General features: G+C 40.1%; 1 protein-coding gene across 1 annotated transcript in view; it reads right to left on the reverse strand.

Annotated features, from left to right (window-relative positions):
• Nucleotides 1-804: 804 nt before the first annotated feature.
• The window catches only part of ZNF592 (zinc finger protein 592), a 50,614-nt gene continuing 33,747 nt past the window's right edge, over nucleotides 805-17,671 (reverse strand). Inside the window, exons 8-10 of the mRNA XM_073652673.1 lie at nucleotides 16,054-16,163; nucleotides 7,746-7,893; nucleotides 805-6,891 (exon numbers count right to left, since the gene is read on the reverse strand). Coding sequence (XP_073508774.1) covers nucleotides 6,442-6,891; nucleotides 7,746-7,893; nucleotides 16,054-16,163 — 708 coding nt within the window. The 3' untranslated portion in view covers nucleotides 805-6,441. The remainder of the gene's footprint in view (nucleotides 6,892-7,745; nucleotides 7,894-16,053; nucleotides 16,164-17,671) is intronic.

The raw sequence follows: 17,671 nt of genomic DNA on the forward strand, positions 1-17,671 counted from the left end.
CTGCAGTACTTGGCAGCAGTTGCTAGACATTGAGTAGACCTACGAATTAGAGCTCCATTCAATGTTTACATCCGTGCACCACCAGAGCTAAACAGTGGGGATTTGAGGTATCGGCAACCACTGATCTGATATTGATGATCTATCCTAGGTCATTAATTTCTTAATGGGGTTGTCCAGGATTGAATCCTCACATCACACACAGCACGCTGTCTGAATTCTCTGGTGCAGAGAGCAGGCGATCATGGGATTATGCATACTCCCAGCCACATTCCAACTAGACATGTGTGGCCACGATCAATACAAGGAAATTGAGGGAGGCCACACACGTCTAGTATGAATGCGGCCGGAAGTATGGACACCGCTCAATCTTGCCTGTGCGCAATTTGAGGATTCTCAAGTCTGCAGAGAGAAGACAGACTTTCGAGCCAAACCTTGACAATCCTTTTAAGACTGTAGAAGCCCTTTACAGCTTTAGCAGTCACACAATCAAACCCTACAAGATCCAGCAAATATTGCAATAATGTGATGCAGATATGTTGAATGCTGCAAGAAAACATGGTGTTTAGTATATAATATGTATGAAAATTGTGCAAGGGTTACAAAGAATATGGCAAATGGAGAAATAAAGGCAGTTTATGAATAGGTGAACTGATTGCATACATATATGCACACGCAAATACATATACTATCGTATTCTATATACATAGTCATGCACATATGTACATATAAAACTGAATGGATATTGTATAATGTATACATGTCAAGCGAGCGAGCACCTTAAAAATAAAAAAAGGAAAAAAAAAATTTAAAAGTATAGATATTTATTTATATTTATATATGTATACATAGTCAATATGACTACATTTAAATACAATAAAAACAATCTCCAATAAGTCATAATAACATTGAAAACTGGGTGATAATAGGCTAGTCTAGAACGTGGGCAGAATACTTTGAGAAACCTTTCTGAAGGGGACAAGGTGGAGTCAGCAGCACATTGCAGACATGAACATGGAAAGTAATGTTGCATATACTGGCTTAGGAAATACAAGAACAAGCAATGCCTGGTATCAGATTTTTCACACTTAAATGATGCAGAAAACCGATAAATTAAAATGTTCATAGTTTCACATTTTCTGTTGCACAGATGCTCAGATTCTGCCATCAGTTGCCACTTACGAGCCGGGTTATTAGATTAATCCCAAGTGTGTAACACTGAGCTTGCTCTGCAGAAGCAGCGTGAGAATTACGTCGTACATGGCCACCAATGGCAACAACTGGTTGTCACATAAATGGAGAGAGCTCAGAGACCTGGGATTAATAGGAGGTAAAGTCCCCTGACACTATCTAAATGGCGGTTGATATATTGTAGATTAGGGGATATGTTATGCTTTTATTTGTAAGGGGAATGAGGGTCACAGGCAGATTTGGTCAAAGACTTTTGGTCCGTGTAAAAGCGCGACCTATAAATAAGAAAGATCATAAATCTAGTTCGTGCGAGTTGTAACTTTCAACTGGAAATTTGACATTTTTATCCTTAGAGAGTCAAACTTTTCTTATGCCCATGCTTTTTTTTTATTCAAAAGTAATCTATGTTCCAATATATTTTAGAACTTAGAGATTTTCCACATTTTGGAAACTTGACCGAAGGCACTCTAAAATATCTAATAAAACAATGAACAGAGAGGGTGCTCGCCTTCCCAGATCCAATGGCGTCTCCCCGCCGCTGTTCATGTCTCTGTGTTTTGGCAAAAGCAAGGACATCACGTTGGCAGCGCGCATCACTGCTGTAGCCAATAACTGACCGCAGCAGCTCATGCCGTCTACCTCGGAAGAGTAGCTGAGCTCAGTTATTGGCTTTAGCGGTGACGTGCGCTGTCGACAGGACATCAGCATTGCAACCCAAACACCGAGACTGGAGCAGCAATGGAGAACAAGGCTGGACCTGGAAAAGATGAGTACTCGCTCTCTTTGTTTTAGGCATTTTAAAGCTCTTGGGGTCCACTTTCTTGAAAGTTGAAAACCCCTATAACCGTCTACTGAACCTACGGATTTTTAAACAGCTGGTGAAATGAGTGAGCAATCTGTGATACAGGAGAGTAAGCTGAATTACCGTTAACTATACTGGATCAAATCGTTGGGTTACTTTCAGAATTAATGTATCCAAAATAAAAGTAAAGGAACTCAATTAAGAAATTAACCAAAAGTACAACAAATGAAGCACAATAAACGGTACCTAACCCTAAATACTTACATACAATGTCTTAAAATGGATACACTTGGGTAACTCCTTGATTATCAAAAAAGAAAGTGTATTTAAAGGGTCTCCAGAATTTTATTTTTTAAGCCAGCCTGTATAATTGGTCACATTGGACTTTTTAAAAAAGGAACAATGTTTTATGATATAATATGAAGAATGGTAAGATGTGTAGTGTGGTGGATCTGAGACAATCCATTGTCTGTGGCCCTTTGCAGACACTAGGCATGATTCACACACAGCAGTTTAGTGTTTTTCACAGCTTTGTTAGCAGAATTTGCTGAGGCCAGATGTTACTTTAAAGGGATTGTCAGCACAGAATGACTTTTCAAGCCAAGTCCCACCTGCTTGTTTTCCCTCCATCTCCAACCACTGGTTGACAGCTCTGGCTTTATAGAGCTATAGAAGGGCATAAATAGAGGGAAAACAAGTAGGTGGGAAGGTGCACTTATTTGTTTGGCCCTGTCTTGATGCACCAAGCGCCTGGACTTGGTTTGAACAGTCATTCTGTACTGACAGTCCTTTTAAAGAATGCTGTAAAAGCTACATAACATTTTTTTGCATTATCTGGGTTTGGCGTTTATATATAATTTTTTTTTTTATATTAAAGCTTACCTCCAGTTTCAAGAGAAACACTATTACAGAGTGGGGCGTACTATTAACCTGCAGCTTGCAGCTAGAGTTCTGTGCTGCGGACTGCTCTAAACTATGCAGTGTCTGCTCGTCGCATTACCTTCAGGGACAGACTACTGTAAACTCCTATGATGCTCACTCCCAAACTGAAAATGGCAGCCTGGCAGCAGGACGCTGCCTAGTTTCATGCAGACTTTGGCAATCCAAACCCTAACTTTTGTACTGAAGTGTCTAATGAGCGTGTGCAAAGGTGATTATGAATGCGAGCAGGGGAGACACCACCTATTGTGATCGCTGGATCCTGTGTTATCAGCTTTATATAGAGGCTAGTGGAAAACTCTTCCTGAAAGAATAGGCAGTACGAGTGTAAAAAAAAGTCCCAGTGACCAGTGTGAAAATGACTAATTTTGTGTCTTTTTTGTTTAATACATTTAACACAAAAACCTGATTTAAACAATAGGTCGTTTTCTTACGATACATTCCCTATAAATTGTCAAGAAGATTCCACCAATATTGGTAGGATCACGACCAAGGCCTGTAGCAAGCATTAGTTCTTCTTCTTATAAGTGTGTACATGATTGCCATTGTGCACAAGAGTAAGAGCAGAATTTAAAGGCCTGAGGAGTATTATGTCCTGCAGTCGGGGTCAACAACGCCATAATGTCTATCCTACATCTGTTTAGTTTGCCATCTTCCACCTGTACATACATAAACCCTGTGCTGTCAGATAACGGTTCACTAGCTATAATTTAGTATAGAAGGCTAAACTGGAAGAATTAGGTCAACCTAGTTTCAGATGAAAATGTGATCCATTGACATGAAATTCTTTAAGCACAGTTTTACAGCTTAGAGGGATAATGAATCTTTCTTTGTCAAGACAGGTTACAGCTAGTAATATAGTCCAGAGCTGCATTTATGATTCTGCAGGCTTCATTGTTGAAGACTGCACAGAACTTAGGGCTGTTTTCACATCCATGAATCACGACCCAAGTACGGCCTGGCAGGGGGTCTGCTGATCCGAACTTAATCTCATGAGCATGTTATATTTGGCTTGAGAACGGTGGCCAGTCTGTATTAGGACCGTAAGTCATGGATCGTTACCTGTTAATATTTAGAGATCAGTTTGTGAACAGTTTCCAGGAAAATTCAGCTGAGACGTGAATGGATTATCTGGATTATAATACAGGCTGTAATACAGTTACATAAACATTACACTTTCTATGTAGAACATGCCATATGTAAAATGGTGCTTAAATGATGAACCTTCCTCACAAAAATTGGGTGATTTTGATGGCGCCTATTTTGAGTCAGATCATTTTCACCATCGGGACTGCTGCCAAGTACATTCAAATAAGAAGTGCCTAACTGTGCTCTCTGACTATATGGATTTATGGCTGGGTTCAAGCCAATAATGATAAATCCAAGCAGCATTAACACCTACTACAATATTCCTTCCACTTTTCCTACTAGCAACATAAAATATAACTTGTCATAAATTAGGGGAAATACAATAGATACTCTTCTCGCTCGGCAGCGCAACCGGAGCCACTGACAAAGCTTTATAGTAACTGCACGGTAATTTCAAGTAAAGATATCTGCATAAGCAGGGTAGTACGTCACCGGATGTAGAGGCCTTGGAAAGCCTTAACGCATAGAAAATACAAATAGATATACACCAACTCATTTCTCTTCCCATATACCGTGACAAACTAATCAGTGACAGAATAATAAAGATAAAAAAAAAAATGGGGACTGTGCGCATGTTAAAAAACAAAAATGCTTACGCGTTTCAGGTAGGATCAATCATCACATTCTGTCAACATTTTTTTTTTATTCTATATGTTTAAAGGCTAAGTTTTAACGACTTTCCTTTGGCGCAGGAGAACATCCCCTTTTGGACCATTGAGAGCTACTTGACCTGGAAGCCAGACCAGTGCCTACTCCGTGCACCACACCCAGACCACAGACTGTCTACCCTGGAAGTCTCCTGGGATCTTTAACACACAAGTGGTGAGCTGAATTGACACTTTTTTCTATAGAATAATAAGCCCTTTTTTAGAACCATGTTACAATCTTACAAAAAAGTGAAAAAAATTGGACAATCTTTCTGCATAGTCATAAAGTCTTTGTTTCCATAAGTGGACAATTCTAGAAATTAAATGCCAATTAAAATGAAACGTCATACTGAAAAGTTCAAAGGTATTTGTTTTATGTAATAAATAGTGTACTATGTAAAAACTATGTAAAACTTAAAGAGTATCCATCACCAATCTGGGTCTTCCTTTCTTCTATAACCTAGAAGCTCGGACCAGGCATTTGATAGAAAGTCGGATCCTTTAGGAGGACATCAGAGACGACTGGGACCTCTTGTTAAAATGTGAAAAAAATTGCAGTCTGAGGCTGCCTACTTTTTCCTACATAAAGAGGGCAGCCCCAGACTGGTGATAGATACTTTAACAAAGAAATGAGCTGTCTTCCTCCCTGGTTATTTTGTGGCTGTAACAGAGGAACAGCGCCATTTTAGAGAAAAGTGCAAGTATTTGCAAATTCAGACATGAGCTGAAAGGTCCTCTCTAAAGTCACTTAGTAAATCTGCCATAAGACCCCAAAGAACATTTCCACCTCTGTGTTCATGTAATTAAAATAGAATGTTCCCCGTGAATGGCCTTCACCTATCTTCTAGTTATCCTCCGTCTTTTAATTGGTCTGTTAATTTGGATATGACTGCACAATTTAAAAAGGGTATTACCCAACAAGTCATCCCCTATATAGGAATTAGGGGATAACTTGCTGATCACTAGGTCTGACCTCTGAGCAGTGCACTCTGCAGGTCCACAGACAATACCGGAGTGCAGGTCGCGCATGCGCACCATTCAGAAAGGGGTTACCGAGCCCCGTTCTTTAGGTTCTAAAGCACCGATCTTGGGATCACTGGTGGTTCCAGCGGTCATACCACCAGCAAATCAGCAAGTTATCCCCTATAATGCAGGTGATGGATAATTTTTTTCCCCAAAATAACCATTTAAATATATTTTGTTCTGAAATGTACATAACCACATATAAAGTCTTGCATCATTTAAGTGCTTAAAATCCTACCACAATGCAGAAGAAAAAAACTAAATTGAAAAGGACCGTTTACCGCTTTCATTTTCACAAACATACAAATCTCTTTAAAAGACAGATTAACTGATCAAACTGAACCGAAGATGAATGCTGTGATATTGGAATAGAGATGAGAAGAAGCCGTGTTAAAGAACTGGAAAAAAAAACAAAAAAAAAAACAAACTTACATTTCACACTTTCCCTTTTTGTCTTTCTGCTGTCCCCCTCATATCGCTGGGCCTTGCCGGTCCGTGTAAAAGGGTAAACGTGTCCTAAATGAACGCTTAACAGTCCACATAAACAAATACAGTACCTTAACTATTACTATTATTTTTAATTTAAATGAACATCCCTCTCAGTTTCTCAGTAAAAATAGTTTTAGTTTCTCTCTTTCTAGTCATTAACATATGCTTTCTTATCACATATGTTCTTTTGAAGTCCTGTATTTATTACGCTTTCGGGGATCCTGTTTTCTGTCGGTTATCGGGGTTTGGTTTGTGAGTCCGTATGTGAGCAGCATGCGCACTCTGAAGATCAAAGGTTAGATCACACTGGGCACACTCCCACGACTGCTCCAACTTTGAGCTTGGAAACGGCTTTTCTGTGTCGGGGTTTGCTTGCTGCTGCTCCTCATCGTCTTCTTCCTTGACCTTGTGCACAATAAAGAGGTGTCTGTTGAGTGATATTTGGGAAGTGTAACATAAGCCACAGTGCACACACTGGCACGTTGAGTTGTCGCTCTTGTGCTGAGGTATGTGCTCTAGAAACTCTTTGCTGCTGTCTGCAGTGAAGCCGCACTTTGCACATTTATACGCTGCTCTCCGCTTCTTAGCATCCGGCCCACCTTGCGCATCAAAGTCCTCAAGTTCCTTTTTGATTGCTTTCTTTGTACCTGCAGTCTAGGTAACGGAGACAAAGGAACAGTAAGCAAATTAAATCTTGTGCTACTCGATTTACTCTTTAAAATATTTTATCCACGATGTAATAATGGCCATTTAATAATAAATCAGAAGTGGGAGAAATTGCTGTGTTCCAGTTTCTTTGTGGATGGTCAAAAGAAAATTCAATTGTGACGCTAGTCAGTACTCACGGATAAGCCGTGAGGCTGGATAGTCCAGAGGTCCGAAGTCAAGAGAGTACGTCATAGACGGAGGGGTGAGACAAAGATGTAGTCAGGAAACAATCTGAGGTCAATATTCCAAGAAGGTAGTGGATCACGACAAACGGGCTAGGCAAAAGGATGGTCAAGACAAATCCAAGGTGGAGCAGCAAAGATCAGAATACCAGACAACGATGACAGAGCAAGCACACAACCTCATGAGCAAAGCTACAATTGGCAGCAATCAAAGGCAGACAGTTGGTTAAATAGCCAGGTAACTGCTCTGAATGAGAGACACGTGGATGAAGCCCCGGGCACACCCTGGTCCTGATTGGACAGCTAAACTGTCACTCCAGACACTGACCGCTCAGCACGTCCCAGTATCTGGTTGGACGGCTGAGCTGTCCATCACTATACTAACAGCTCAGCAGCCCAAGTCCTAGATTGGATGGCAGAACTGTCATTCACTCCGTCCAGATATTCAGAATCGTGACATCAATCATATTCTTAATGCACATCAAAAGTAACAAAAGTTCAAACTTTGACTTTTGCTGATAACCATATATTGGAAAATCAGTTTAATTCATGGATGAACAGAAATCCTCTTTTCTAAAATTCATGTTACTCCTGATATCATGTTAAAAAAAACTGTACCTGTTCTTGAGCGCCACGTTCTGCGGGCGTATTTGTTGATTTTGAAGAGGGCAGCTGAGTAAGTTCGGGGTTTTTGATGCCATGCATTAAAATTATGTGATTGGCCAGCATGGACGGCTTGGCAAAGGTAGGCTTCTCTGTGCAGTAGCTGAAAGAGACATGTTACATATTACATGTAATTTATTCTTAGTAGCAGAGAAATCCATACTTTATAAACTTGTTCTTTTTTCTTTAATCTCCAAGCATAATGTACTGGAACTATAAAGTAGAAGGCAGATAATAGAAGATAGTGCAGCTATCCTGGGACATGTGCATGGAAGGATCAAGAGATACGTAGGTAACAAAATAGATGAGGCGTAATACATATAAGTGCAGCCACTTTTTTCTTTCACCGTAAAGGTAATTTGTTAAAACCAAATAAATTTCAAAGCGAATTTACTGATAAATAGATTAAGGCTTATTTATAATAAAATGGCGTTTTTTGATCCACTCTGGTCCATCAAATGCAAATTTAGAAAATTCTCTATATACTACAGGTTCATAGGTGACAAGTCCTGCTGACACTGCAAGATAATCATGAACGAGTGTTGTTAAAAATGCTTGTTTCATGATTAACTTACAAATCACTTGACGAACAAGCAAACACTTGTTCATCGCATTAAATTATCTTTTGTGCAGCAAAAAACCCCCCAAAAAAACATTGTTGTTTTCAGCGACGCATCACCCTGTGTAAACTGGACCCGCACTGCTGAGAACTACTGCAGCCTACATGCACTGAGCGATCTATTACAGATCGCCCAGTGCGCATCGTTTACTGTGGTCTACTCGTGTAAACAGGCATTTAAACGACTGCTGAACGGTAAAAGTTTACAGATCAGCGGTTGTATCGTACCACCGGTTGGTCCATGTAGACAGACCTTTTGCTGTACAAAAGAAGTTGTCATATAGTTACATCACACATACTCCATGTATCCCTTCATAAGACTCCGACTCCTCAATTTCCATGATTCCGACTCCCTCATACATGGCTCATGTTTAAGTGATAAATTTACTGTAGCACAGATTCATCTCAGCTAAAAGTCTAGACCCTTAGATCAGGAATAGGACATTTCATAACTTTCCCAAATTCTTATGAAAAAAATATTCCCCAGAACCTGCATTCAACTACTGAACCCAATCTATTATATATTTTAGGAGCTGGAGTCGATCCATTTGGACACAGACTCCGACTCCACAGCCCTGGTGGGGAGTTATGTTTGTTGCCTGTTGCGGACAGATCAATTTTGCGAAACTGCAAATGCCACTCTATTGATGCATAGCATATGTCAGAAGATAATCCTCTGTCAACTGCACCAACAGACAGGCATTTGCAGTTTCACATCACAGTTTAAATAATCTTAACTCCTCTATGCAGAGCTCCATCCTTCATTATTTCTTCCTTACTGTCCTCTGTATACAGAACCCCATCCTGCAGTATATCACTCCTCACAGTCTCCTGTATAGAGCCCATCCTGCAGTATCTCTCTCTTCTCAGTGCCCTTTATACAACCTCCTCAGTAAGTCTCTCCCCTCAGCCATGGTGTATACAGACCATCCTGCAGTACATCACTTCTTAGTTACCAACAGACATGCACACCGCTGCTTTCAGGTATGAGCTCTCAGCACTGTGATGGAGGCTCTGCCTTTTTCCGTGACATCATCCCTCACAGTGAACGTTCCACTGTAGATCCAGCAGATTTATATTAGCAGAAGCCAGCTGAGAGAGATTGCCCTGTTCATCATCAACCAGGCCCAATTATATAGTAACATAGGTTGAATAAAGACCTAGGTCCATCAAGTTCAACCTTCCTCCCCCAATTGTACATTTTGTAGAGGACAGTTCCAATGGCAACGGAAGGGTATATAAAGCCTGGAGGGTCAACCTTAGAGAGGTGTTATGTGCAAAATGAAGCAGATTTAAAAATGAGTGCTATTGGTAAAAGTTAATAAATATATTTCTACATTAATAAGATCACATTGTGTTTTGGGTATAACCCTTTAAGCTAAGCAAAGGAATACACTATACTGTGCGTGATATGCATGAATCGTGCATTTTTCAATTCATTAAAATGTGGAATGGAGGTGCAATACCTCCTTAAGAGTTGTGGAGTACTTGAGCAGGTTCGATCGCGCAAGTTTTTTTGTCACGGAAGAGCCAAAAGCACATGCAGCAGTACATGGACAAAGAGTTATACATGTGCATCTCACTAAATTAGAATATCATCAAAAAGTTAATTTATTTCAGCTCTTCAATACAAAAAGCGAAACTCATATTATAAAGGAGTGATTACAAACAGAGTGATCTATTTCAAGTGTTTATTTCTGTTAATGTTGATGATTATGGCTTACAGCCAATGAAAACACAAAAGTCATTATCTCAGTAAATTCAAATAATTAACAAAAAACACCTGCAAAGGCTTCCTAAGCGTTTAAAAAGGTCCCTTAGTCTGTTTCAGTAGGCTCCACAATCATGGGGAAGACTGCTGACTTGACAGATGTTCAGAAGGCAGTCATTGACACACTCCACAAAGGTACCAGAGTTCCAATTTTCATTTGGAAATCAAGGTCCCAGAGTCTGGAGGAAGAGTGGAGAGGCACACAATCCAAACTGCTTGAGGTCTAGTGTGAAGTTTCCACAATCAGTGATGGTTTGGGGAGCCATGTCATCTGCTGGTGTAGGTCCACTCTGTTTTATCAAGACCAAAGTCAGCGCAGCCGTCTACCAGGAAATTTTACAGCACTTCATGCTTCCCTCTGCCGACAAGCTTTTTGGAGATGGAAATTTCATTCTCCAGCAGGACTTGGCACCTGTCCACACTGCCAAAAGTACCAATACCTGGTTTAAAAACAACAGTATCACTGTGCTTGATTGGCCAGCAAACTCACCTGACCATAACCCCATAGCGAATCTCTGGGGTATTGTCAAGAGGAAGATGAGACACCAGACCCAACAATGCAGACGAGCTGAAGGCTGCTATCAAAGCAACCTGGGCTTCCATAACACCTCAGCAGTGCCACAGGCTGATCCCCTCCATGCCACGAAGCATTGATACTGTAATTGATGCAAAAGGAGCCCCGACCAAGTATTGAGTGCATTTACTGAACATACATTTCAGTAGGCCAACATTTCAGATTTTAAAAACATTTTTCAAGCTGTGGTTATAAAGTATTCTAATTTACTGAGATAATGACTTGTGTGTTTTCATTGGCTGTAAGCCATAATCATCAACATTAACAGAAATAAATACTTGAAATAGATCACTCTGTTTGTAATGACTATATATAATATATGAGTTTCTCTTTTTGTATTGAAGAACTGAAAGAAATTAACTTTTTGTTGATATTCTAATTTAGTGAGATGCACCTGTATATATACCTAGCCATGAGCATATGCTGAAATAAAAAAAATACTCCTCAATTACCTTTCACTGATTGTAACTGAACCTTAAGTGGCCAGATCTGAAGGGGCCAATATTGTTCATTTCAGCAGCCAAAATTTTTCATTTTTACACTGACATGGTAGTATGAGACTTGGTTTGAGCAATTGTATTATTTTTTAGAGCTGTTTAGGTGTACATATAAATTAGAGATATACATTTTCTTTCACTTTCACTGTTCCAGTTTCACATTAAATAATCTGTTGAATACATTTTTCAGGCTTTTGTAGTGGTGTGAATACCTACCAATCGTAGTTGTTTTGTTTTTATGCAATGTTAATATTTCAATATATATAACGAAAATGTCACTGAACTGAGTCTTCCAAGATCCAGCGGTTCAGCTATGCTATACTGGGAAACACCCGGCAATTGCAGGGTCCAATAGAGGTAGCTACATCTATTCTGTACTTAGGGTCCTTGGCTATTTCCAAAAGATGGGGTGGGTATTGTGGGGCTAAACAACTAGCTACTGTGCAGCTTAAGGAAGCGCTCCCATCAAAGTTTTCATCCTCTCAACATATTGCAGTCATCCTATTATATAGCACTATGTACTTACAATTGCTCATTTTGCCTTTCTACCCAGTAAATTCTTCTGTTTTTTTCAGCTCTATGTAGAAACAGGAAGTCTCTTGTCCCTGCATTTATTATTCCCCTCTTCAACTCCTGACCCAGCTGCTCTGTTCCTCCCCCAGCCAGGGACTTTTGCAGTGACTTATGACTCATGCACGGAAAACTGACCTCTTGTTTCTACATAGAGCTTAGAAGGATTCAGCTAGTCAGGGTTTAATCATGTGATGTCATAGACTTAACAGAAAGGAGAATTAATTAGGTAGAAAGGTAAAATGAGCAATTGTAAGTACACAATGCTAGATAATATGATGACTGCAATATATTAAGAGGATAAAAATTTTGATGGGAGTGCTTCTTTAACCGGCTCAGGACCGCCCACTGTACATAAACGTCGGCGCTGCCTGGGCTCTGTGCAGCGCTGACGTTTAAAAACGGTGGGTGGTCCCGCAGCACTCAGGACCCCCAGGGTCCTGCAAGCGCTGCGGTTCCAGTGCAGAGCGATAGCTCTGACAGGGGACATTATCGGGACCTGATTGGATCAGGTCCCAATGATGTTAACACTTTGCTATCTTCTATATGCCGCGATCTATAGTGATCGCGGCATATAGAAGATAGTGAGAGGAGAGGGGGTCGTCCACTTACCTCTCCGATGGCCCCCTGATGTCTTCCAGGACCTGCCGTTGTTATGGCAGCCGGAGGTCACATGACCGCCTCCGGATCTGCCATATATGGTGTCCTGCTAGGCTCAGCCTGCAGCTGAACTCTAGCAGGAGACAGACAGTGTATAACTGTCAGCAAAGATCTCATCCAATGCAATACATGTCTATTACAATGCATGAGATCAGTGATTAGAAAAATAAAAATTAATGTCCCATACAGGGACTAAGTAAAAATGTAGAAAAAAAGTCAAAAAAATGTTTTCAAACTGTTAAAAAAATAAATCACAAAATAAATAAAAATAAAAAAATAAAATATTAAACCAATAAATCCGTATATTTATGCAAAAACAAAAAAAGTACACCATATTTGGTATCGCCGCGTCCGAAACAACACAATCTATAAAACTGTCACACTAATTAACTCCTTCTGTGCACACCGTAATAAAAATAAATAAAAAACAGAGCAAAAAACTATGCTTTTTCATCACATCGCCAAACAAAAAGTGGAAAAAAAATGCGATCAAAAAGCAAAACGGAAATAAAAATTGTACCGCTGAAAACATCATCTTGTTCAGCAAAAAAAAAGCCGCCATACAGCTCCCTCAGCCTAAAAATAAAAAAGTTATAGCTCTCAGAATAAAGCAATGCAAATAAAATATTTTTTTCTATAAAATTGTTTTGTGTAAAAGCGCCAAAACTTAAAAAAAATATATAGTAAGTGTAGTATCGCTGTAAACGTACTGACCCGAAGAATAATGCTGCCTTATCACTTTTACCACACGCAGAACGGCATAAAAAAAACCCTCAAAAAACAATTCCTGAATTGTTGGTTTTTGTTAATTTTACCTCCCAAAAAACGGAATAGAAAGCGATCAAAAAATGTCACGTACCCAAAAATGGTACCAATAAAAATGTCATCTTGCCCCGCAAAAAACAAGCTGTCACATGACTCTGTCGGCCGAAATATGGAAAAATTATAGCTCTCAAAATATGGCGAAGCAAAAACTAGATTTTGCAAAAAAAAAGCGTCTCTTAGTGTGTGACAGCTGTCAATCATAAAAACCCGATATAAATCTGGTATCTCTGTAATCGCACCGACCCGAAGAATAAAGTAATCTCATCATTTATACCGCACGAGGAACGGCGTAAAAAATAAATAAAACCAATTCTTCACCTGCTACTGATTTGTTTATTATGTCTCCCAAAGATCGCAGTAAGGCTCTGCTCACATTTATCCTGAACTCTGCGCTGAGCACTTACACCAGAGTTTCCGTGTAAATCTCTGAAATACGTGATTCAGACGGAACCCATGACGGAAGATTCCCTGTAATGAGGCAGATATAGGCCACTGTGAATGCCGTCTGGCCTGGGATCCCACGGTGTCAGTTTTTTTAGGCGTGCATAAAAGTGCGGTTGGCCACAGTTTTGTGCACTTCTGAAAAAAAGGACACCGCTAAACAGAGGCCAGACGGAGTCCAGAGTAACTCTGCTGCCTCATTACAGTGAATGGATCCCGCAGGGGTTTCATCTGAATTATATCACTTGGAAATTTAGATGGAAACCCCGATGTAAGTGCTCAGCCTAGAGCGCCAGATAAATGTTACGTAAAATGTTCCCAATAAAAGCTTCAACTCAGTCCTCAAAAAAAGCTAGTCCCCACTCAAGTCCGTCATCTGTTAAAAATATTCCAAGTTACTGGTAGCAGAAAGGCTCTGGAAAAGCGAAATGGCCCTAGCCCCCCAAAAGAAATTCAGAAAATGTTGTGCTCCCAAATCCAAATGCCTATTCTACAATAATTTGTTCTCCAATTTGTCAAATAGCGCTCCGTCCCCCCCAGATCTCGCCGTATGGCTAAGCAGTACGATACAGCCACATATGGGGTATTGCCACTTTTAGAAGAAATTGTGTGACACATTTTGGCACCATTTTTACCCATTGCCCTGTGTGAAAATGTAAAATCTGAGAGTAAAACATTTTTTGAGGTAAAAATATAATTATGCTTTTTTCACTGCCCAATGGTATAAATGTAAAAATTAAAAAATACTCACTACTTCCCTAGATGAATTCCTTGAGAGGTGTAGTTTACAAAATGGGGTCACTTGTGGGGGCTTCTGCTGTTTCGGCATGTCAGCGACTCTTCAAATGTGGTGTCTGCTGCCTATCCCAGTCAACATAGCGCTTCTTTCTCTTCCGAACCCTGCCGTACACCAAAGCAGTGGTTTTCCCCCACATATGGGGTATCGGCGTACTCAGGAGAAATTGCACAACAAATTTCATGGTGCAATTTCTCCTGTTATCCTTATGATAATGCAAAATTAGGGAATGAAAAACATTTTTTGTGGGAAAAATGTGAAAATTTTATTTTTACGGCTCAATATTATAAACTTCTGTGAAGCACCTTGGGGTTCAAGGTGCTCACCACACATCTAGATAAGTTCCCTAAGGGGTCTAGTTTCCAAAATGGTGTCACTTGTGGGGGGTTTCCACTGTTTAGGAACATCAGGAGCTCTCTCCAAGCACAACATGGCGTCTGCTAATTATTCAAACAAATTTTACATTCAAAAAGTCTAACGGCGCTCCTTCCCTTAAGAACCCTGCAGTGCGCCCAAACAATGGTTTTCCCTCACATATGGGGTATCAGCGCGCTCATGAGAAATTGCACTACAAATTGTGTATTCCATTTTTTCCTGTTACCCTTGTGAAAATAAAAAAATTGGGTCTAAAGTAACATTTTTGTGAAAAAAAGTTAAATGTTCATTGCTTTCTTCCACATTCCAAAAATTCCCGTGAAACACCTGAAGGGTTAATAAACTTCTTGAATGTGGTTTTGAGCACCTTGAGGGGTGCAGTTTTAAGAATGGTGTCACTTTTGGGCATTTTCGGTCATAAAGGCCCCTCAAAGTCACTTCAAATAAGATGTGGTCCCTAAAAAAATGGTTTTGTAAATTTTGTTGGAAAAATGAGAAATCGCTGGTCAACTTTTAACCCTTATAGCTTCCTAACAAAAAAAAATTTTGGTTCCAAAATTGTGCTGATGTAAAGTAGACATGTGGAAAACGTTATTTATTAAGTATTTTGTGTGACATATCTCTCTGATTTAAGGGCATGAAAATTCAAAGTTTGAAAAGGAAAATTTTTGCCAAATTTCCGATTTTTTCACAAATAAACGCAAGTGATATCGAAGAAATTTTACCACTATCATGAAGTACAATATGTCACGAAAAAACAATCTCAGAATCAGGGGAATACGTTGAAGCGTTCCAGAGTAATTACTTCATAAAGTGACAGTGGTCAGAATTGAAAAAATTGGCCCGGTCACGAAGGCAAAAACAGGCTCTGGCGCGAAGTGGTTAAATATGTGTCATCAATTCACAGTAGCACAGGATTAAAGACCATGACTCAGTGCAGTAATTTAAGGCGCTTAGTACTTATCTAGTTGATGCTTTTCGATATTCAAATTTCTTACATTTTTACTTTTTAAAAAACAAAGCTAAAAAAAAAACAAAAAAAAAACTATATAAAAATTAACACAAATTATTAATTAATGTAAGCAGAACCAATGAGCATCTACAACCATCACAGAAATAGAACTTAACAGCTTACCAACAGGCATATTCCTTTTTTGTATCGTGGTTGTTTCTAGCGTGTCGTCGTAAGCTGGTTGTAGAATTAAAGGAGCGTTCACATTGCCGGCATGGGTACCTCTTCATGTTCTAATGAAAAGCAAATATTATGGTGAAAATCAAGTTGTCTAAAAATGTATATTTTTTTCACCACACTGCCTCTTGCTATTCAGTGCATCAGACATTAAACAGAAAACTCATGTTTACTTTTTTGTTAAATTATTTTAAAAGGGTTCTTCAGATTTTTTTTTTTTTCATTTTAAACTTTTGGGAAAATACAAAGTGTGATTCATTGATACCCCGCTGGTTCAGTATTCTGCCTTCTGAAGATGGCATTTGACATAGGTTAAGGAATAATGCAGTGGTCACCTATCTAGAAGTAGTAGTGCATTTATATTTGTGAGCTGGACGTCGTCTGCCAGCGTAGCATACAAGTGTAGCATAAAAGTGTACTAAAGAAGTATACAGCTCTGAATTAGACCTGAAGGGAACTGGATACTCAGTCACAGTAAACAATGTTCCTGTTTGTTTTCACTCTCCTATATAATCCTTCACATTCTACTAACCCCCCCTAATCCTTACACCTAGCAAGGAACTGGTCATCTCTTCTTAAATCCTCCCCATCCACCTCACTTCCTCTTCAGAACTATTCCTCAACATACAATCCTGCATCTCTAAGCACAAACAGCCACTTCATGCCCTCTCCTGCTCCTCAGGGCTGTGGAGTCGGTAAGCCAAACCTCCGACTCCTCAATTTCCATGACACAAACTCCACGACTCCGACTCCCTCATACATGGCTCGTGTTTAAAGTGATAAATTTACTGTAGCACAGATTCATCTCAGCTAAAAGTCTAGACCCTTAGATCAGGAATAGGACAGACATCTATAGGACATTTCATAACTTTTCCAAATTCTTATGAAAAAATATTCCCCACAAACTGCATTGAACTACTGTACCCAATTTATTATATATTTTAGAAGTCGGAGTTGGTCTATTTTATACCGACTCCACAGCCCTGCTGTTCCCACCTGCTAACACTTTCTCTGCTCTTCTTCAGTGCCGGCGATATTTCTTCAAATCCCGCCCCCCCCATCCCCACAGTCACTTCTACCTTTCATCCTAGATCTAGCACACATTTCCGCAACATCTCTAACCTTATACCCATCTGCCCAGCCCCACTAACAGGAGCTCTATGGAATGCTCGCTCTGTCTGCAACAAACTTTCGCACATCCATGATCTTTTCATCACTAAAACTTTCCTTCCTCGCCATCACCGAAACCTGGCTCACCCCCCCCTCTGACACAGCCTCTCCAGCTGCACTTTTGTATGGCGGACTCCACCTTTCCCACACCCCCCGCCCCAGCGGCAAGCATGGTGGAGGAGTTGGCGTTCTCCCGTCAGACAACTGATCCTTTTCACATATCCCACTGTCACCCTCCGTTACCCTCCCCTCTTTTGAAGTGCACTGGGCGCGCATTTACTCACCCTCCAACCGGCTGTCATTTACTGCCCCCCAGGGCCAGCCACCACCTGGCTACTTCACTTTTTTTCCGCTAACATCCCCACTATCATGGGCGATTTCAACATCCCCATTG

Source organism: Phyllobates terribilis, unplaced genomic scaffold (assembly GCF_046119375.1).
Source record: "Phyllobates terribilis strain yellow unplaced genomic scaffold, ASM4611937v1 Scaffold_11__3_contigs__length_659146591, whole genome shotgun sequence".
Taxonomy (NCBI): Eukaryota; Metazoa; Chordata; class Amphibia; order Anura; family Dendrobatidae; genus Phyllobates; species Phyllobates terribilis.